General features: G+C 18.3%; 9 protein-coding genes across 9 annotated transcripts; 5 read left to right on the forward strand and 4 right to left on the reverse strand.

Annotated features, from left to right (window-relative positions):
* Positions 1–182: 182 nt before the first annotated feature.
* On the forward strand, positions 183–802 carry PRELSG_0203100 (conserved Plasmodium protein, unknown function; the record flags this gene model as incomplete). Its single annotated transcript, XM_028679810.1, has 2 exons — positions 183–268; positions 571–802. 2 exons carry the CDS (start codon positions 183–185, stop codon positions 800–802), a joined length of 318 nt encoding a protein of 105 aa, XP_028535492.1.
* Positions 803–1371: 569 nt separating this feature from the next.
* On the reverse strand, positions 1372–1883 carry PRELSG_0203200 (conserved Plasmodium protein, unknown function; the record flags this gene model as incomplete). Its single annotated transcript, XM_028679811.1, has 2 exons — positions 1372–1506; positions 1653–1883. 2 exons carry the CDS (start codon positions 1881–1883, stop codon positions 1372–1374), a joined length of 366 nt encoding a protein of 121 aa, XP_028535493.1.
* A 473-nt stretch (positions 1884–2356) lies between these two features.
* PRELSG_0203300 (small subunit rRNA processing protein, putative) lies at positions 2357–3328 on the forward strand (the record flags this gene model as incomplete). The annotated part of the gene is made up of 1 exon (XM_028679812.1): positions 2357–3328. One exon carries the CDS (start codon positions 2357–2359, stop codon positions 3326–3328), a length of 972 nt encoding a protein of 323 aa, XP_028535494.1.
* A 154-nt stretch (positions 3329–3482) lies between these two features.
* Positions 3483–4231, reverse strand: CSL4 (exosome complex component CSL4, putative; the record flags this gene model as incomplete). The annotated part of the gene is made up of 2 exons (XM_028679813.1): positions 3483–3583; positions 3763–4231. 2 exons carry the CDS (start codon positions 4229–4231, stop codon positions 3483–3485), a joined length of 570 nt encoding a protein of 189 aa, XP_028535495.1.
* Positions 4232–4924: 693 nt separating this feature from the next.
* Positions 4925–12775, reverse strand: PRELSG_0203500 (conserved Plasmodium membrane protein, unknown function; the record flags this gene model as incomplete). The annotated part of the gene is made up of 1 exon (XM_028679814.1): positions 4925–12775. The coding sequence occupies one exon, from the start codon at positions 12773–12775 to the stop codon at positions 4925–4927; it is 7851 nt and encodes a 2616-aa protein (XP_028535496.1).
* A 474-nt stretch (positions 12776–13249) lies between these two features.
* PRELSG_0203600 (conserved Plasmodium protein, unknown function) lies at positions 13250–14575 on the forward strand (the record flags this gene model as incomplete). Its single annotated transcript, XM_028679816.1, has 1 exon — positions 13250–14575. The coding sequence occupies one exon, from the start codon at positions 13250–13252 to the stop codon at positions 14573–14575; it is 1326 nt and encodes a 441-aa protein (XP_028535497.1).
* An 865-nt stretch (positions 14576–15440) lies between these two features.
* On the reverse strand, positions 15441–16136 carry PRELSG_0203700 (40S ribosomal protein S10, putative; the record flags this gene model as incomplete). The annotated part of the gene is made up of 3 exons (XM_028679817.1): positions 15441–15607; positions 15700–15861; positions 16052–16136. The coding sequence occupies 3 exons, from the start codon at positions 16134–16136 to the stop codon at positions 15441–15443; spliced, it is 414 nt and encodes a 137-aa protein (XP_028535498.1).
* Positions 16137–16958: 822 nt separating this feature from the next.
* On the forward strand, positions 16959–17940 carry PRELSG_0203800 (60S ribosomal protein L11a, putative; the record flags this gene model as incomplete). Its single annotated transcript, XM_028679818.1, has 2 exons — positions 16959–17033; positions 17494–17940. 2 exons carry the CDS (start codon positions 16959–16961, stop codon positions 17938–17940), a joined length of 522 nt encoding a protein of 173 aa, XP_028535499.1.
* A 1963-nt stretch (positions 17941–19903) lies between these two features.
* PRELSG_0203900 (conserved Plasmodium protein, unknown function) lies at positions 19904–21686 on the forward strand (the record flags this gene model as incomplete). The annotated part of the gene is made up of 2 exons (XM_028679819.1): positions 19904–20899; positions 21063–21686. The coding sequence occupies 2 exons, from the start codon at positions 19904–19906 to the stop codon at positions 21684–21686; spliced, it is 1620 nt and encodes a 539-aa protein (XP_028535500.1).
* Positions 21687–22733: the final 1047 nt, after the last annotated feature.

Consider the following 22733-nt stretch of genomic DNA (forward strand, 5'->3'; position numbering starts at 1 on the left):
AATGAAACTTTAACTCTTAATGTGTATTTAATATTTTCTATATATTTTTCCTTTAATATTTTATAAAAAAATAACCTTTCTCTTTAAATGAAAAATATTATTTCTTAATTTTTTAATAATTCATTTTATCTATATAATAAATTAGAAGTATAAAGTCTAATATTTTCAAAAAAACATAAAAAATGTCAAAATCTAATACAGTAAGATGTGACATGTCAGCTTATAAAAGAAATAAGTGCTACAACCCAAAAGTTCATGTATCTGGATGGTAAATTCATTAATGATAATAAAAAATATATACTATAAAAAAAAAAAAAATACAATGTATATTTGTACATACATACTCTATTTTGTTTTTTGTTTTTTTTATTTGAATTAATAGTATTGATTTTTCTTTATATTTGAACCTCCCTTTAAACTATTTATTAAAAAAAACTCTATATATTCTTATACTTTATCCCCTACCCTTTCATAATGATATTCTTTCCCACACACATACATAATAATTCATTGTTTATATTTTATTATGTTTCTCTTTTATATCCCTATATTTTATTTTATGAATTTTAGGTATGATATACAGAATGATGAAGATTACATAGAAAGTTATAATAGAATGAAAGATTTTCATTTACAAGAGTATCCAACATATAAAATAGAAGAGAAATATAAAAACATGAAAAAAAAATGTATTAAGAATATTTCTGACAAAGACGTTATTTTTTACCAAGATCATGGTACGGAATATTGGGTTACAGAAAACAAAGAATCATATAAAGTGAATAATAAAATTGAGTTTTAACTTTTTTTTTTTAGTTTTTTTCGTAAATTTTATCCTCATCATATTACAATAATAAATAAATAAAATAATATACAAATAAATCATAATATTGGGTGAAAAATATCCTAGAAATGTAAAAACCTAAATACAAATTTATATTAATTTTTTAATCCGTTTCTTCTTATTTCTTTATAGAATAGATGCCAAATATATATGTGAAATCTATATGCATATATTATAAAGATAATTAAAAATTAAAATTAGAAATTTATTGTATAGTAATTAACTTTTTCATTAATATTGTTATCCCTCTTTTTATTCTTTTTTATAGTATTTTATTTTTGTTGCTTTTTTTATTTTTTTGCTCCATATTTTTTTTAATTTTTAAATTTTGCGAAAATAAATAAGTTTTTAAATAATTATAAAACCTCTTGTATTTGAATTTCTTTGTTACTTATCCTGGCATATTATTAATTTTCATTTCCTTTTTCTTTTTTCAATCTGTAATTTTTCTAAAATAAGAATAAATACCAATATTATTTTATAACTTTTTATATTTTAATTATATTTATTATTAATAAATATAAAATTCATCCTTTGAGTAAGAATTTAGCTTCTTCAAGTGGCATTTCGGTTACACTTGGATTTAATTTGATAAGTTCTTTAATAAGTGACTTTCTTTTATCTCTTATTTTATCTCTTTTTTCCATAAGAGTTTTTTCTACCTATTTTGTAAAAAGAAAAAACAATATAATTAAAATAATAAATCTATCATTTAAAAAATATCTATCATATGAAAAAATGGTATTAAAGAGAACATATATATTTATATATATATATATATATGGGAATTTTTATAATTTTTTTATACATTATCTAAATGTTCATTTATTTGACTTTTGTTTAATAATAAAAATAAATTATTATATATGCTAAGGTGTCCACTATTTTTAACAATTTCATTTCTTCTATATCCTCCTTTTGTTTCTCTAATACCATTTAAATTATTATCAATAAGTAATAATTTTTGATTTTGGCAAAACACGCTTTCTGCTAATAAATTTAGTTCAAGAAGCCTATTATAATATTGAGTATTTTCCATTTTATAATATTTTAAATTAAGAAAAAAAAATTTGATTTAAATATATATATATATATATAATAAATAATTTAAAAGAAAAAGAATTAATATACTTTAAAGAAAAAATTAGTATTAATAAAAATATACGCAAAAATTTTTAAAAAAATTGTAAAATTTAAAATATAAAAACATACATATACATTAAAATTATGGAAAAAAAAAACGTTTCAATTTAGAAAGATAGCAAAAATTAAAAAAATATATGTATAAAACATATTAAAAAAAATTTTTTTTTTTTTTATTAAATAAAAATATATGCATGAAATAATTTATTATTAAAAATAAAATTCAATGGAGATATGAAAAGATATAATGTAATGAATGAGCTCAATTTATATATTAAGTTAATAATAAAAAAAGATTCTAAAATATATTAAGAAAAAATCAGGTAAAAAATAAAAGTTACAATTAAAAAAGAGAAATTAAACATAAAAATGAAGGAACTTTTAAAATTTAAAAAGAACAGAAACAAAAAAAATCAGTTAAATACTGAGCAAAAAGACAAAAAATCACTTAAAAAAAAGAAAAATGAATTCAAAAAAAAAAAATATAAAAAAAATAAGAATAACAATTTGAAAGAAAAAATAAAAAATAAAAAAAATTTGGATAAAAAAGAGAAAAAAAAAAATGTGAAGAATGAGAAAAGTAATTTATGTAAAAATACAAATTATGAGGACGGCTATAAATCAAATAAAGAGAAAATTCTTCCAGAAAAAGAATTGAATCTTGTAGAAGATGAAAGATTTCAATTCAATGATAAGTTGTGGTTAGAAGTAAAAAAGGAAGAATCAAAAAAAGGGATTATATATTTGTCTCATATACCAATAGGTTTAAATGCTTCAAAAATTAAAGAAATTTTTAGTAAATACGGTTCTATTGATAAAATGCATTTAAATAAGATAAAAGAGGATGAAATTGATATTGCCTCAAAAGAAAAAAATAACAAAAGATTGAGATATTCTGATGGATACATAGAATTTTTCAATAAAAAAGATGCTATAAAAGTAGAAAAATTATTGAACAATCAAATGATTGGAGGAAAGAAAAGAAAAAATATACTAAGAGAGAGTTTTTGGCATATTAAGTACTTAAAAAATTTTACTTGGAATGATTTAGTGTCTTCTGTATTATATAGAAATATTTCAAGAAAGGATAGATTTAATTTTGCATTAAAGAGTATGTATAAAAATTATGAAAAATATTTAGAAAAAAATATAGATAAAGAAGGCAATAATAATAAAACAGTAAGTAGCAAATTAATTTTAAAAAAAAATCAAGAAGAAAAAAAAAAATTATTCTCAAGAAAAAATTCCAATAAATTAAAATTTATAACTATAAAAAAAGAAGAGAAAAAAACTGATAAAGACAATACAGTTTCTCCAGACTTTTTAAAATTACTAATGTAATAAAAATTAATTTTCTTTTTTTTTTTTGTGAAATTTTATAAAATAACTTCAAAACAAAAAATAAATATCAAAATAGATATAGTATATAATAATTAATAAGCTAAATTTTTTACTAAAAAAATATATTTATAAATAAAAAAAATGTTAAAATTTATTAAACAGGAATTGAAAAATCATTAGAAACTTTTCTTTGCTCAAAACTCATATCATCTAAATTAACCATCAAATTCCATGCAACGGGCTTTAATATTTCACCTATATTTGTAATAAAAAAAATAATATTTTTAATATAGTTTATATACAAATGGATTTATATAAAACTAACTTTAATATAATAATTAGAGAGAAAAAATTTTGGTATAAATAATATCAATAATTAATGAATTATAAATATATATATGTATTTCCTTTTTTTTTTTTTTTTTCATATTAACCTTTATCACTTAAAGCAATAATTACACCTAAATCAGAACCTACTGTTGATAATTTATAAGAAGAATGTTGTCCTATAGATAAAATTTTGGCCTTGATTATATCACCTTGTTTAAAACAATCAAAATTATCGCCTAATTCACCTTCATATATATGAATATCACTTTTATTTATATATCCTTTAAATGAATTTTTTAATGGTTTATTATTTGATAATATAATATTGCAATATATCATATTAAATGTTACTCTATAAATTTTACATATAACAATATCTCCTGCTTTGGGTAAAGCTACAAAACTTTTAATGTTATCTACATTAATAATTTTTTTATTATCATTATTAACTATAATATTTTTTTTACCCAATATAGTTGATCTTATTTCATTTTTTAATACATATGTATTTTCACCATTTATATAATCTTTTTCGGATCCTATTACTTCTCCAGGTAACACTATGTTATCCATTATTTTATTTTATTTTTCTTTAAAATTTTTCTATAATTTAAAATATAAAAACTCTCAAAATAACTTTTTGCCTTCTTTCATGTATTTATTATATTTATATACATACCTATTTTATTTATTTTATACTACTTTTTTATTTATATTAATTTTGTTTTTCTTTTTTAATTTAAATATATTTGTAATAAAAAAATAAAAATAAAATAAAGAAATAAATTTTGTTAAATTCTTTTTTTATTTCTATTATTTTATATATATAGATTTTTTTTTTTTTATGTATATTTAAATTCCACTTTTTCTTTTTTCTTCTTTTTGGCAACAATACCAATAAGAAAATTATCTTAATAATTTTTTTTATAGTTTTATTTAAAATATAAAAACAGTTTTTTTTTTTTTCATTAACAATTACTTTTTCGTAATTCAAATTAAATAAAAAAAAAAACGAAAAAAGCATTAAAAAAAAATATTAATACGATAATATTTCATAGAAAAATAATATAAGTCATATCTCATGATAAACAAAATTATGAAGAGGCAAAAAAAAAAAAAATACATAAGCAAATATATAAATAAGAAATAAATCAATTATATTAAGGAATATTAATTATTTGTATATATATATATATTTGATAAAAAAAAAAATATAAAAATTAATGTAAAATATGGTTATATGTATATATATTTTTTTTTTCTTTTTTAAACAATTGCAACTAAAATAGGTTCGTGATAAAATAAAAAGGTATGAAAGTTATGAAAATAAATAGCTATATAAAATAGAACTTTACCTGGAAATAATGAATATACATTGAAAGAATGCAAAAAATGTGATTTTTTGTTATTTAGTTTTTTATTTTGAAAATTGTTAGAATTTTGATTTGTCTTAGAAGAAATGAAATCATATTTACTTAGATATCCACTTGTATTTAAACTTCCTATAATTTTTATACAATTTAAATTAGATGGATATATTAAAAGTGTATATTTGCCCAAATCAATATAAGATAAATTATCTATAAAAATTTTCACACAAAAAAATTCATTTACTGAAGACTCAAAATATTTTTTTTTAATACCAATTTTTTTAATATCAGTAAAATTTAATATTTTTGAACATTTTGGTATAATTACACTATTTCTTTTTTTGCAATTACAAAATTTTGGTTTTATTAATATATACGGATAAAAAATATCATTAACGAAATTTTTATGAAATAATTTATTTATATTTATTTGAAAATCCTCATTATTACTACTGTTACTGTTATTATCTTCTTTTTTTTCTTTTTTTAAGTACTCATCAAATTTTTCTATTTTCATATTTTTAGAAGAGATGCCATATTCTTCATTATTATCTGACATTTGGGGAAGAGTGAAACTATTTGAAGAAAAAAAATATTCCTTCTTTTCATAAGAAGAACTATTTCTTTTAAACAATTTATCTTCATCATTTAATTTTAAGATAAATTTGTTTTCTTCTTTTTCTGCTTCATTTTTTTCTATTCTGCCATTATTATTATTTCTTTTAAAATTAAAAAAAAAATCACTAATTGTTTTTTTATGAATGTGTATATTGTTTAAATAAGAACTGTAAGCACTTAAAATTCCCATTTTTTTATGTCTAGAAAAAGTTAAGTAGACATAAAAATCTAAATACTGTAAAAAATACTTCAAAATATCTTCCTCGTTTTCAAAAATAAAATTTTTTTTTCTTTTTATCCTTTTAATCCAAAGTACCCATTTACTTAAATTATTTTCTTTATCAACAATGCACATTGGTCGTCTTTTTAGTTTTTTGGTTTTACAATAGTTTACGTAACCACTAAAATTTTTTATGTATAATTCTAAAAATATATATTTATTATCTGTGCAAATATTTAAATTTTCTTTATATTTATATGTTTCATCACTATTATTATCTTTTTTTATTACACATATACTATTATAATCGCTAAAAGAATCATCCTTATCAATTAAATTATGAGTTGTAGTATAATTTTTTATATCATTATTCATATTATTATTCTTTCCAAAATTGTTTATTTTGTCATAATTATTATCGCTATCATAATTTAAGTTACGAATAATATGACTCTCCCTTTTTTGCGTATTTTTTTTTTCAAGATAATTATCTATATTAATATCTTTATATTTAAAACTTTTCGTTCTTAAAAAATTTATATCATATATTATCTCTTCTTTATTGTTTTCAATACTTTTCTCATTCTTCTCTTTTTTTAAAGAACCTAATTTTTTAATAATATCTGCATTATAATAATTTGAATTTAACATTTCATTTAATATATCTTTATAATTAAAGCTTACATAGGGAAAATAAAATATGTTTTCAATAAATATATTTCTTTTTACATTAATTTTTAATTTCAAATTTTGAACAGAGTAATATGAACTGTCTTTATTGCTAGAATAAAATATATTTATTTCGCATTCATTAATTAAAACAGATCCTATGCATCTTATAGGTATATATAAAGAATAATTTTTTTTAACTTTTAATGGCTCATTTTTTTTTATTCTTATAATTTTTTCTTTATTATTTCCACATTTACTTTTTAAGCAAAATGCCTTATTGAAAAAAAATTTTATGAAGTAATCCCCATGTGTCTTATCATTATGTATTACAATAATATTCAAATAATCAATATTTATATTACTTTTATTTTCAAATATTAAACACAAAAATTTAATTTCTCCTTCTAATAATTCTGAATGCCTTGCATCACATGAAAAGTAAAGATTTCCATTTATATCTTCGAAATTCTCATTACTATCTTTTCTAATATTGTAATAATTAAAAGGTTTTTTTAAGTTAACTATGGAATCATTGGAAGGTTGAATATCCTTATTTTCTTCCAATGAAGAAATTTTTTCAGTTAATCTAGAAGATAATGATGTTGTTGATATTGATGACAATACTGATGATGAAATAGAAAAAGAAGATTTTTTTGAACTACATTTTTTATTTAAGAAGCATTTATTATAAGTAGATAAGCTTTTAATAGAATCCAATAGATCACAATTTTGCACATTTTTTTTTCTATTCAAACTTATATGACTTTCTTCACTACTATATTTTCTGCATCTATCAATAAAATTATTTTTATTACTTTTATTAGATAAATTACTTTTATCTACAGAATCACTTACAGGCAAATCATTAGCACTATTTAAATTTGAATTTTTTTTTTTTATGTCATCTTCAATAATTAAAAACTTGTCTGTTTCCTTAATATCTTCATCACTATAATTACTACGTAATTCTTTTTTATCATCAATATATTCTTCCTTTTTATTTAAAAAGAAATTTTCTAAATTACTATTATTATTATTTTCATATTTCTTATTTTCATAATGATTTTCTTCATTTGTATCTTCATGAAGATCATTTCTTTGAAATATATCTTTTTCCTCATTTGAAGCATTTACTTTTGATGACTTATCCTTATTTGAAGTAATACAAAACCTTTTTAAATAAGATTTATCATTTAACAAGGATTTAATATTAATATATTTACTAAAATTAAAAAGCTTAATTTCTGATTTAAGAGAAAAATAATTTTCAATTACAAAAATAGAACATATATTGGATAATTTAAATACATAATGTAATAATTTTACTTTATTATATAATTCTTTATTATTTTCACTATAATATAAACCATTATTTTCCTTTTCTCTTATTCCTTGTATATTAGAATTAATACAGTTCAAATAAAAATTATACAATGTATTTTTTTGTAAAATATCATCACTCTCTTTGTTAACATACTTAAAACTTTGAGAGTTTTCAGAAAATTTATGTATTTCATTCTCATAATTATCATTACATTTTTTGTTATAATTAAAAAAAAATTGATTATCCATAAAATATTTCCTTAAAATAGATGTGTCATATAAAAGATACTGGTTAAAATAAAAATAACTAATACAGTAAGAAATACCTAAAATAAATAACATTCCAGTCTCTTTTGCTTTAAAAGACAATTGAACTTTTGTTAAATTATTTTTTTTTTTCGATAACAATATTACACTAGTAGGATAATTTTCTATAGCTATTCCAGATGATATTAAGGTCACATTATTTAACACTAAATTAATATATAATGTATTTTTTAAAGTTATTACCACATTCTTTATTTCATTTACTGCACACATGTTTTGAATTTTTACATTTGTTTCTTTTTCAGTAAAAGGATTATACTTAAAAACATCTTTATATTCATATGAATCATTTTTTTCCTCTTTCTTAACCTTATTTAATTCCATCTTTTTATAAATTTCTTCATTATTATAACTTTTATTTACATATTCAATATTAACTAAAATAGGCAATGGAGAGCACCTTCCTTCGGTAAAACCATATAGAAAATGCAATTTGTTTTGTTTTTTTGAATTTTTTTTTTTTTGATTAATTTTTTTCTTTTTTAATTTCTCTTCATTCATAGTTTTTTTATTAGAATTAATATTAGAGAAAGAAATAAAATCAAAAGAAGAAGATGATTCAGGTGATAAATCATACAAGTGAGAAGAATCAGAAGACGAAGATATATTGTTAAAATCGCTCCCTCCTTCATCTAACTTTCTTAAATAATTTCTATTCTTTTTTTTTCTTTTTTCATCTAATATTAAAGTTATAAAAGGAGGGAAGTAAATATATTTTTTTTTTTTATTTAATGTTTCATATATAGTATACAATATTTCTTTTTGCTTTTGCTTTGATATGTGTTTATTTAAAAATAGTAACATCAAAAAATTACAAAAAGCTAAATCTGTTGTATAATTTATTTCTTTTAATACTAAACAGAGAAAACAAAGAATATCATACTGTAATGAAGTATTATATGTTTTTTTATTTTTTTTATATATCTGTAATTTCTTTGTATGTTTATTTAAATGAAATATACTTTTACTGCTTATTTCACGAGAACAAAAATTAAATAAATTACTTACTCTAAAAAAATTAGAAGAGTTGAATAGATTGTCAAATATGCTGTAAATATATACATTTTTTAAAGCATTTTCCATGTAATAATTATAACAATCATCTTTTCTTATTTCATTTATTATAATTTTATCATCTTCAATAATAGAAGAATTTTTAATAAAATTATTTTCATAATTATTTATATTATTTTTGTTTGTTTCATGGTTCACATTAATTTTTTCTAGCTTATTGTTTATGTAAATATCAATAATACTTTGTATATTGCCTTTCTTTGTAAATTCTTTCTTATTATTATTACTGCTACTGTTATTTATATAATCATTATTGTTATTTATCACTTTATTTTCGTTATTTCTTGCATCTCCTTTTTCCTTAGAAATAGTCTTCTCAGTTTTTCTAAGCCAATAAAAGGGAACATTAATTTTATTAGTTCTATTTACAAAAATATTATGAATGTAATGATTAAAACAATTATTGTCTTGAAATTGTAAAACTTGATCATTTCTGAAATTATTATTCTCATTTTTTGTTGTTGTTCTAAAACTAAAGTTGAAACAAATACTAGGTAAATTGTAAAATGGTAATAAATTATTAAGAAAAAAATAAGACAAAAAAAAATTTTTATTCGAGAAAAAACGTATACATAATAAATATATAGTAAAAGAAAACTTTCTGAAAGCCCCAATATATTTATATATCAATGCTAATTCCATATGATATTTTATATATAAATTATATTCAAATTTTTCAACTACATAAGAATATTTATTTGTTATATAAAAAATAAAACGCTTTTTTTTTAGCATGAGAAGATATTTTAAATAACATAACAAATAATCACAAAAATATTCGTGAGCAAAAGAACAATTTTGAAAATTATATAATACTTCGTTTAATTTATATTCTATATATCTAATTAAATATAACAATATATTATGCGGTTTTATTAGTACGTTAAAAAAATAATAATCTTCATTATCTACGAAATCATCTTCTCTTTTAAAATTATCGTCATTATCATTTAATAAATTAATAAATAAATTTATATTTTTTGTTATATTTGTTGCATCATTGTTTTGATCAGTGTTATACAATGAAAAACTAAAATTATAATTATGTGATTTTTCTTTTAATGATCCACTATAAGAAGTATCAAAAAAAAAATTTGAATAATTAGTATTTTTATTAGGTGTTAATTTTTCATATGTTTGTAAAATAACGTTTTCGATAATTTCAGCAAACTTGAAAGGATAACTTTCATTATTATTTAACTTACAGAAGTTTATCCAATTTTGTACTATATATAAATATATCGATAAAATAATACAAAAAATTATATTTCCTTCATACATAAAATCATCTTGAATTTTACTTATTTCATAACAACTCATATATATTTCTAAAGAATCTAATGGACTTCCTAATAACAAAAATATATCTCCCTCCTTTTTTTTGATTCGGCATGTATAATTTTTCACTTTTGAAAATTTTTTTTTTCTTTTCTTCTCTCTTTTGATACCTTTTTTTTTTCTTTTTTTTTCTTCTTCTTCTTCGTACTCATCTATACTTTCTTTTTTTTCTTCACTGTTACATTGAGAACTTTTAATTTCATCTTCATCCTCATCTTCCTCATCATCTTCCTCATCTTCCTCATCATCTTCCTCATCTTCCTCATCATCTTCATCTTCATCTTCATCATCATATTCTTCATCATCATCTTCTTCATCCTCATCATCATTATTATCATCTTCATCATCACCTTCATATTTATCTTCTTTAGTATATTCGTTTCCTTCATTTGTGCTAGATTTTGCAATTTTATAAATATCATCATATAATAAACCCTCTTTTTTAATAGTTATATGATTCACCTTACCTAGTCTATTAATTTTTACATTATTGTAATATTTTTTTATATTATTATATATATTATTATCTATTTTATATATATGTTCGTATGTGTTTATTTTATCAATGATATCTTGATTACTATTATTTTTTTTTAAATTATATTTTTTTTTTTTATTTGATGTATTGTTTTTCTTTTCTTCAAAAGCATTATCATTTCTAACTATTTTATTATTTATTTTTTCATAGTCTGTATTATCAATAAGTGTATGAATATATTTCCACATATCATCTTTTGTTAATAAATCATATAGAAAAAAAATAAAAATATAAAAAATATTAAAAATAATAGCTTGAAAAAATTTATTATATTGAATATTAAAATGCCTTTTTATAGAAGGAAGAAAAATTATTATTTTAAAATTGTGAAAATTATCACACATAAAAGAAAAATTATGATCATTTTTTTTCTTTCTTTTTTCATTTATATCAGAATTTGAAGCATTTTCCATATCATTTACATTATTAATAATATCATTATTTTTTCGTTTATTAGAATTCTCCGTAGTGTAATCATAAGAATTATCACTATCAGAATTCACATTTAATGATTTATATTCTTTTATTATATTTTTATTAAACATTCTTAATATGTTCGATGAATATTTTTTTCTTAATTTATTATTATTACTATTAACTGCATTTTTGCTATCTTTAATTTTTTTATTACTTATATTTTTTTCATTTTCATTATGTCCTGAATAAGAATTTTCATTTAGGTATTTGGTATCACTATTATTAAAAATAAATAATTCGGAATTGTTTGATGAATCATTATATGGAGAATTTTTTATAACAGAAATATTTGGTTTCAATAAAAAATCACATATGGCATTCTTTTTTTTTTCTTTATTTTTAAATTCTTCTAAACTACTTAAATGACAATTTTTTGAGGTATTATATATGTTGTTATTTTGATTGATTTCTCCATTTTTATTTTTATATAAAAAATTATCATTAATTTCCATTATTTTCATCATAATTATATCATCATATTTATCGGATGATGGAATTACTAATACTCTTTGTATAAAAACACAGCTATTACTAAATAATATATTATTATAAGAATTAATTAGATTAATTATGTTTTCATTTAATTTATTGAAATATCCATTTTCTTCACTTTGAAAATTTGTACTTTTTTCTTCTCTCCCTTCTTCCTCTTTTTCTTCTTCTTCATCTTCCTCTTGATTTTTTTTTTTTCTTTTTCTTTTTTCAATACCTTTTGTAGTTGTAGAAGTGCCATTATTAAATATATCTTCATCATATAACTCATGTATACCAATAGACATAAAAATATTAGAAAATAAATTCATCCTATCTATTTTAATATTTTTATCTATTAAATCAATATAACTTATTGATAAATTACCATTTCTCTTAACGTAGTTAGCATTTTTAAATATACTAAAAAAATAATGATCATCTTGTATATTTTTATTTATAGTACATTCACATATTTTTTTTTCATATCTTATAAATAAATCACTATCACTTCCATTTATGTACTTTATATATGTGTATAAATGATGAAATAAATCATCATAATTTATTTTCTCATATAAATTTCTTATTTTATCTGAAATTTCAGAAAATAATTTTTCACTAGTTTTTTCAGTTTTCCATAAATAAACTTTTGCCTTACCATAATCACATAAATTCAAATGACTCATCATACTAAAAAAAAAAAAAAAAAATTAAACCATTTATATGATTTAAAAACAAAAAAAAAAAGATCATGTATGTGTAAAACAAAATAGAAAAAAAAAATTAAAAAAAATAAAATAAAAATATAAATATAAATAAAATCAAAATTAAAATTAAAGTGAAATAAAATAAACAAAAAAAAAGAAGAAAAAGAAAAAGAAAAAAAGAAAAAGAAAATCAATATAAATAGTAAAAACAAAAATTTATAATATAAAAAAAAATAAATATATAATTTCAATATTTTCAATTTTGATATCTTATTGATACATTTAAAATTTTTATATTTTATTTTTTGTCTATATAAATGTTAAAAATGGAATGGAAATAAGAAAAAGAATAATTAATAAAAAAGTATGTTTTTTCAAATGAATAAAGTGAAAAAAAAAAAAAAAAAAGTGGATTAAGTTTTCTTGTTTTAATTATTTAAAAAAAACAAAAATATGAAAATATTAAGCTTCATAACAATAACAATATATACAATAATTTTAGGAAATAATTTAAGTACTTCCTTTTTTATTAAAAATAATTTTTCGAATAAAAAAGACTATTATAATCGTGTGTATGTATCTCGTCCAGCTCAAAAAAAAAGCAATCAATTAAAATCAAAAATTATAATAAATAAAAGAAAAAAAGAAGAAAATGAAAGAAATAAATCGTATAAAAATGATTATAAATCATCGTCGAAATACAAATCAATAGAAGAGTTAATTAATGAATATCCTTATAAATTACCAGATTATGATATTCAAAGAGAACCATATATAATTTTAAAAGATAAAATTAAATCAGAATTTTTAAAGGGATATGAATTACCTTTTGGTTTAATTGATCCAGTTAAGTATGAATTATTAAAATTAATTGGAAAGATATGTGATCCGTTTAAACCGTTATGTTGTTATTCATTAACACCTAGATTATTCATCGACAAATTGTTTACCAATAAATATGAAATATCATATGATGATTTCTGTTATAATATAGAATACAAAATGAGATTTTATATGCCATCTTACACAGAAATATTTATGTATGAAAAAGAATTGTTGTGGAAAGAATGGATGGCTATAAGGAATTTAAAAGAAGTATCACCTGTAACACCCTTAGATGATCATGAAAGAATTACAAAAATTTTAGAAAATGATGAAACGACTTTACCTAATGCTATACGAAAAGTAAATAAAGAAATAAATAATCAAGGTATTCATCCTTCTATATTAAAAATGTTTTTTGATTTTCTAAATATAGAAAAATGTGATAATAAATTGAAAAGAGATAATGCATTTTTAAAATTAGAAACAATTAAAAATCAAATTAAAAATAGAGATTTCATGGAAGGAATCAGACCTGATTACTTATATATTATGTTTAATAAAAAGGCGAATGATTATTATTCTAACTTTAATGAAAAAGAATATGAAAAAACTTTTTTAGAGTCTGTCAACTATAACACTATGAGGCAAAAGATTATTAGTGAAAATTCTCTTTACAAAAAACAAAGAAAAGAGTTTTCTGAAAAAACTAAAAAATCACTTATGAAATTTTATGACATAGAATTACCATCTTTTTTTAAAGAATATATAAAAAAGAAAGAAGAAAATTACAAAGTTATTCAATCTAAAATTAAAACAATGATAGAAAATAAATATCTTAAAAGAAAAAAAAAAAGAGAAGATAGGCTTTCAGGAAAAATTGTTTTGGAGGAAAAAATAGAGGAAAATACAGAAGAAAAGAAAAAAAAAAAAAAGAAAAAAAAAACTAAATTATAAAATATAAAAAAAAATTAGCATATTACTTACTGTGTATCAAAAAAAAGAAGAAAAAATAACTTAAAAAGATACAAATTAAATTAAAATGTATATTTAATGTGTTTCATTATGAAGTGATATTCCCCATAATATGAAATCAATAATATTATTTTATTAACAAATATATAAATTTTATAAATAAAAAATATATTTTCTTTTTTTAGTAATGCCTTTTATTAAAAATTTTACTTATATATATTTTTAAGTAATTCTTTTTTTTTAATATAAAATTTTTTCATTTGATCCTTGCTGATTAGTAAATCATAAATTTATATAATTTTTTTTTTTATTTTATACTAATAATACTTTATATCAATGTTTTTAAATAATATTATTTTTAATATGTTCATTATACTTATAATGACAAATGAAAAGTCTTAATTTTATACATTTTATTCATTTATAGACGTATTTAAATATTTTTTAACTTGCATATTTAGTCTTTTTTATTTATATATTTATTCTTATTTTATTTTTTATTTCTTTTTTTTTTTTTTTTTTTTGTTTCTACATACATGTGATTAGATGATATATAGTAAATTAAAATTATAATTATTTTAAAATACTATTTTTATACTACTTTCATATAGTAAATAGTAAATTATTAATTTACTTTAATTCATTACAATTTCTCTTTTTTTTTTTTCTTTTTTTTTTTTGTGTAATTAAAAATACTGTAAACTTTGTTGATACCGTTTTCTTTAAAAATCAAGTAATTCTTTTAAATAAATAGCTTTTTTTATGAGAATGTGTAAATAATAAAAAAAAAAAAATAAATAATAAAAAAAAAATAATATTAATAAAAGAAAATAATTATAATTAAAATTTATTCAAAGCCTCTTCTATCATAAGCTCTTCCTCTTCCCATTGGTTGTCTGAAATCTCTTGTAATTTCTTCATCAATTTTTGGAGCTCTATTGACTGTTTTTTTTGATAAAGTTGCAGGAAATATAGATGGAGGTAAATGTAAAAATTCTCTTAAATATTCAATTCCTTAAAAAAAATTATAGAATAAAATCATAATATATAAAGGTGATTTAAAATTAGTGAAATATATTAGTGAATAAAATATTTATAATGAATACCTTCATTATTTAATATAAAATATTGGTGCTTCCAGTTATATTTTTCTTCAACATAGTTTCTGCTCTTCAATGATTTTAATGTCATCATTATATGCAAATTGGGAATATTTAAATGAGGATGACGAGGTATTTTAGCATCTTTCTCTACTACTATAACACCCTCTAAAAATTAAAAAAAAAAAGTATATAAGTACACACAAAAATAAATGAAACTCAATTCTTATTAAATTTATAATTAAAAGTTTACTCATACACTTCTTATTATGCATATTTCGTTTTAATATATATACATATACATGAATCAAAAAAATAAGATATAAATATATAAAATTCATACAAATGTTTAAGCTACCTTTAAATAAATATTCATATATGAATTTTTTGTTTTGTTTTGGTATATAACTATATTTATGATGTGGAAGTATTTTTTTCTCCATTTTTAAATTTCAAACAACAAAATAAATTAAAAAAAAAATAAAATTATATAATAAAAAATTTTAAATTTTGGAATTTTTTTTTCAACAATTTTTAGTTCTGTTTCAAAATAATTTTAAATATTCTTTCTCATTTTCTTTTTTTTTTTTTTTTTATTTAATAAAAAAATATATATATAAATGTATATATATATGAAAAATACACTAAAATTTTAATAATATTGAATTTTGTATATTCTTTGAAGAATATTTTTTTTTTTTTTTTTTTTCGCCTTATGTAAAAAACATCATTTTTTTTGTGAATGTACAAATAATTTTTTTTTTTTAAGTTAGTGCTCTAAATGTAAGTGACTGATTCACCCCTCTCCCCACCAAAAATTTTACTTTTTCTTTTTTTCTTTTTCTGTTTTTTTTTTTTCATTTCATTTTATTTTTTTTAAAATAGTTTTGATTATTTTATATATATACATATATATGGAGCAAGAGAACGTACAAAATTATAAATAAAGATAATTTTCAATAAATTTTTGTGAATTTATTTTTCCATTTATCCTAAATTTTTTTGTATTATGTATTTTTATGTAATGAAATAGTACATATATACGTATTTTTTTTTTTAATTATTTTCATATTAAATATCCCCAAATCTTATTTCTTTTAAGGAAAAAGGAATAGGTGAATTTATAATAGAATAATGTTGTATAAAAATTACTAAAAAAAAAAAAAAAAATTAGATTTTAAAAAGATACTATTTCTTAAAATTAATTCGTTTATTTTATTTCATATTTTTTAAAAAAAAATTTATATTTTATAAAATAAGAAAAAATGGAGAAAAAAGAAGAAAATGTTATGAGAGAAATTAAAGTTAACAAATTGGTTCTTAATATTTGCGTTGGAGAAGTAAGAAATTTACTATATCATTTTATATATATATATATATATATATATATATATATATATATTCTATTTTATGTTTTATTATTTAATATAAAAGAAAATGCTTTCAAAACTATTTAAAAATAATTTATATATAAATGTGGAAATATAGAATATGAAATAATTTTTAAATATAAGAACTTTCTTTCATTTAATTCATAAGAGTATCACAATATTTCATATAGAAAGAAAAATAAAGAAATAATTATATAAATAATTATCATGATTTTTAATTACATATTTTAAAAGCATCTTTCAATAAAATATATAAGATAATATAAATATACTATATTAAAAAATTTTTTGAATATATATATATATATATATATATATATATATATATATGTATTTAATATAATTTGAAAATTTTGAATATTTTATTTTTGAATACTTTTTTCATTTTTAATATTTCTTAAATTTCTAGTCAGGAGATAGATTAACAAGAGCTGCAAGAGTATTAGAACAACTAACTGAGCAAAAACCAATTTTTGGAAAATGTCGATTTACAATAAGATCATTTGGTGTAAGAAGAAATGAAAAAATATCATGTTATGTCACTGTTAGGGGAAAAAAAGCATTAGAAATATTAGAAAAAGGATTAAAAGTAAAAGAATATGAATTAAGAAGAAAAAATTTTTCAGATACAGGAAATTTTGGTTTTGGTATTCAAGAACATATTGATTTAGGAATCAAATATGACCCTTCCACGGGTATTTACGGAATGGATTTTTATGTTCATTTATCAAGACCAGGATATAGAGTTACAAGAAGAAGAAGAAGAAGATCAAGAATCTCAAAAACTCATAAAGTTACAAAAGAAGATGCTATGAAATGGTTTCAAACAAAATTTGATGGAATTTTACTTAAATAAAGCATTTTATTATTTATTATTTTCGTATTATAGGATGATAACAACTACACTATATTTTAATAAAATAAAAAATTAAATACTTCCATATATATATATGTTTTTAAGTAAATCATCTTTTTACATATGTAAATCATTTTTTTTTTTTTCTTTTAAATGTACATATATATAAAATATATATCTACACATGTTTCATATTTCATAAAAGAAAAAAATGATTTTGCATGTGATTATAGGTGTATGTTTTAAAAAAAAAAAAAAAAAGATTCTTTTTATTTTTATCAAACGTTAAGCTTAATTATATTAGACTATGATTTATAAAAAGTGAAAAAAAAATTTTATTTTAATTATTTTATTTATTTTTTTTTTTTTAATGGCAGTGATAAGCGAGCCTAAAGGATAATTTTAAAAGTTTTTCATATATTTTATACAATAAGAATGCCGTATTCACTCTTGAAAATTAGAAAATAATAAAAAAGATAAAATGAAATACCAAAAATAAAATTAATAACAGTAATAAAAGTATCATACTGTGTATAAATTTCTTCAAAACCCCCAAAAAAAAAAGGAAAAAAATAGCAAGAACAAAAGAAACATAAACTTTTATTATTATTCTAATATGTGAATTATATTTATTTTTATTTCATTGTTAATGTATCAATATGTTAAAAAAAAAAAAAAATTAAAGTGTCTATATAATATAATGCAGATTTTTTATTTAAAATTTTTTTTTTCTATTAACTAAAAAAAAAAAATACTAGCATTTTATCAAAGTATTTTTGAACATTTATTTTTTCTCTTACATTAAAATAGTACATTGTATGTTAAATATGATTTGAAGTTATAATAATTTTAATCATAAATATGTTTAAATTTGTTTCAGAATCTATTATAATATTTACAAAAAAATAATACATTAATTTGAAGTAATTATTGACTTTTTTTTTTTTTTTTTTTTTTTTTATAAGTGTAATATTTTTACGTGAATTTTTATTTTAGTATAATTTTGCACACAATATATAAAATATAAAATCTTGTTATTCTTATTTCTTATCAAATTATAAAGTTACTAGTAAAGAATAAATAAATTGGAACAGTAATTAGATAGAATAAAATACTTATTACTACATTGCTTTATTAAATAAAAAAATTATTAACATATTTATAAATTTAAAAAAAAAAAAAACTAGAACAAATCAAAAGAACGAATGTTTATCAGAACATTAAAAAAAATAGAAAAAACAATAATTAATATATAAATACATATATATATATATATATATATATATATATATATATATATATATATATATATATACAAATACATGTATAAAAATTTTAAGTAGATACATTTTAGTAATTAATTATATATCTAGAATATTATATATAATAATAAATTATTATTTAATTATGTTTTCATCAATAAATAATAAGGTTTTTTTTTTTAAAGTTTTGTAAATATAGATATATACTTGTTGATATTACTTATCTTAAAACCATCTTAATTATCATTATTATATATATTATATTATATTGAAACCCTTTTTTTTATTAATTATTTCATGTAATGTTTTTTTTTGTTGGTGTCTAATTAAAAATATATATATATATACATGTATTTTAGTTAATTCTTTCATTTTCTTTTTTTTATTTTACCATCATCCTGCATATTATAACATATTTGAGGTTTTTTTAATCTTTATTTTGTCCTTTCTTTTTTCAATCTTTTCTTCTTTTTTTCTTTATTTTTACTCATTCATTTTTATTTATATATTTTTTTTTTTACTGATATTGTTTGTCCTCTTTTCTTAGTAATTCCCTTAAGAAAACTGTTTTTTTTCTCATATATGATATATGTAAAAATAAAAATATATCAATGTTATAATTAAGAGGTTTAAAATTTTCTTTCTTAAGAAAAAAAAAAAAAAAACACTCAAATAGAAAAGAGTTTTTTCAAAAAATTATAATGAATGATTCTAATGATATTAAGAAAAAAGAAAATAAAATAAAAGCTATAAATGTATTTAGAGATGAAGAAGATGTAAAAAAGAATGTAGAAGCAAAAATAAGAAAAGGAAAGAGTAAAAAAAGGGGAGAATCATACGAAACTAAAAAACATACCCAAAAAAAAGGCACTTATAAAAAAGAGTTACAAAAAAATGATGGTATAGAAAGAGAAAGTATAAAATTAACAGAAAAAAAAAATGATAATGAAAAAAAGGATAAAAATAATGAAATGAAAAAAAATATTATACAAATAAACAACTCAACAATAACAACAAAAAAAAAAACAGATGAAGAAAAAGATATATTTGAAAATAAAGATACACAAAAATCTTATGAATTAAAATTATTAGGATATAACAAAGATGTAATAGATAGCGGCAACAATATAAATTATTTTCAAGACAAAAAAAAAAATTCAAATGATATGAATAACTATCTTAAATATACAAATAATATTACAAACAAAGAGGAAACTATTAAGAAAAATAAAAAAAATATATTAACGAAATATAAAATGAAAAGATTACAAGATGGAGACGAAGAAAGGGAACAAGAAGAAGAACAACAACAAAGAAAAAAGAAAAAGGAAAACAAAAATAATTTTGATATAAAAGAAAGAAAAAAAAATTCTATTATTGAAAAATTTAAACAACAAGAACTAAAATCATGGCAACATTATTGGACACCTCTATGTTTAACTATAACTTATTTATGTATATCTATAATATTTATAATAGTTGGTTTAACATTTATTATTTTATCTACAACAAGAAAAGAATGTAAAATACCTTATAATCAATATAAAAACGATTCTTTAATTTTAGAAATAAATGAAAATTCTTGTTCTGGACCAAAAAGGCCATTTAGAAAAAATTCTTACATTTATTACGAATTACATAATTTTCATCAAAATCATAAAAAATATCTTATTTCCAAATCTCACAATCAATTAATGGTATATAAAATATATGTATGCAATTTCTCTATTTTGAAAATTATTTATTTGCAATATCATTATTTTCAAATATATCTACATCTTTCCAATTTTTCCAATTTTTTTCTTTTTTCATTGTAAAAAAATGTCAAAATAAAATTTTTTTTATTTTTTATTTACACAGGGAAAAATATATACGAAAGCTAGCGATGTGTCTCAATGTTCCCCCATTACTGAAAATAAAGAGGGTAAAGTATTGCATCCATGTGGTTTGGTAGCAAGAAGCGTATTTAATGATACATTTTCCATTTACGCAGATAATTATTTGAAGCAAATAATAGAATTAGATGAATCAAAAAAAGCAATTACATGGTACAGTGATTATAATAAATTTAAAAATCCATCAGAAAGTGAAATGTATATATATAGAGAACAAGTAGATTTCTGGTTAATGGATAAAAAATATTTAACAAATTTAAATATGAATGAGGAAAACGGTTATGGGGTTGAGAATTCTCATTTTATTGTATGGATGAAAACAGCTGCTTTATCGAAATTTCGAAAAAAATATGCAAAAATAAAATCAGAAGTGGAATTACCTATTTATGTAAATATAAAGAATAACTTTCCCGTTAATGAATTTAATGGAAAGAAGTACTTTATTATAGCAGAAGATTCTGTTTTTATTAACGAAAAAGTTCAGTCAATAGGTATTCTATATTTACTCATTGGCTTGATTTCTCTTTTTATTGCAATTTGCCTTATGTATAATCAATTGAAGCACCCAAGAATTATTGGGCAAATATAATTTAAAAACAAGTAGTTTATTATGATACTAATATAAATATAGTATACAATAAAAAGAAAAAATTTGTAGAAACTCCAAAAATTGTATAAAAAGTAATTAGAAGAATTCTATATTCAATCAAAACAAAATTTTATAAACAATTTATATTTTTCGAAAAACAAAAATAAAAATGTTTTTTTTTTTAAATAAGAAAAAATAATATTTTTTGAAAAAAAAAAAAAAATTCATTTATTTGTTAATTGATAATTAAGAAGAAAAATCCTAATTTTATTATATACTTATGCCTATTTGTTATTTTATTTTTATTTTTTTATTTTTTTTTTTTGTGTGTGTGTATGTATGTGTATATACATATTTATATGTTGTTTTGCACTTTAATTCCTATAAAAAAATATATTTATTTATTCTATAGAAAATTTTGTTGTATTACTTTTTTATATATTTTATTTTTTATAATTTAAGTTTCTCTTTTTCATATTTTTCTTTTTCCTAAAAATGTGCTTTAAATTTATAAGGGTAAAACGCAAAAAGTGACCCTTTTTTATATTTGTTCGTATAAAGAATTGTTTTTAAAAATAATTTTATAAAAATTAAAAGATATTACTATTTTGATTTTTTAATTCTCTTATTTATATTTACTTAACCATAATGATACTTTGTTATTATTACTTTATATTTCTATTTTTCTATAATAAAAAATAACATGTAATTTTAAGAAATTTTATAAAAATTATCAAGTTTCAAAATCTTTTAAATAGGATTTTATTAATATTTCTAAACATATATATAAATATACGAGTGGATCATTAAATTGATATTGGATTAAAAAAAAAGTAGCTATTGAATTTATGTTTCTTCAATAACATTTTAACATAAATAGACAATTTATATTATGAAAACTTATAAATAAATAAAATAATATTATTTATATATATACTTTTTATTTAGTTATTTTATTTTGAATATATCTTTAATTCCATTATACTACTTGTTAACATATAATTACTTCATTTAACTTTTTTTTTTTACATATTTTCTATATATACT

Source organism: Plasmodium relictum (genome assembly GCF_900005765.1).
Source record: "Plasmodium relictum strain SGS1 genome assembly, chromosome: 2".
Classification (NCBI taxonomy): Eukaryota; Apicomplexa; class Aconoidasida; order Haemosporida; family Plasmodiidae; genus Plasmodium; species Plasmodium relictum.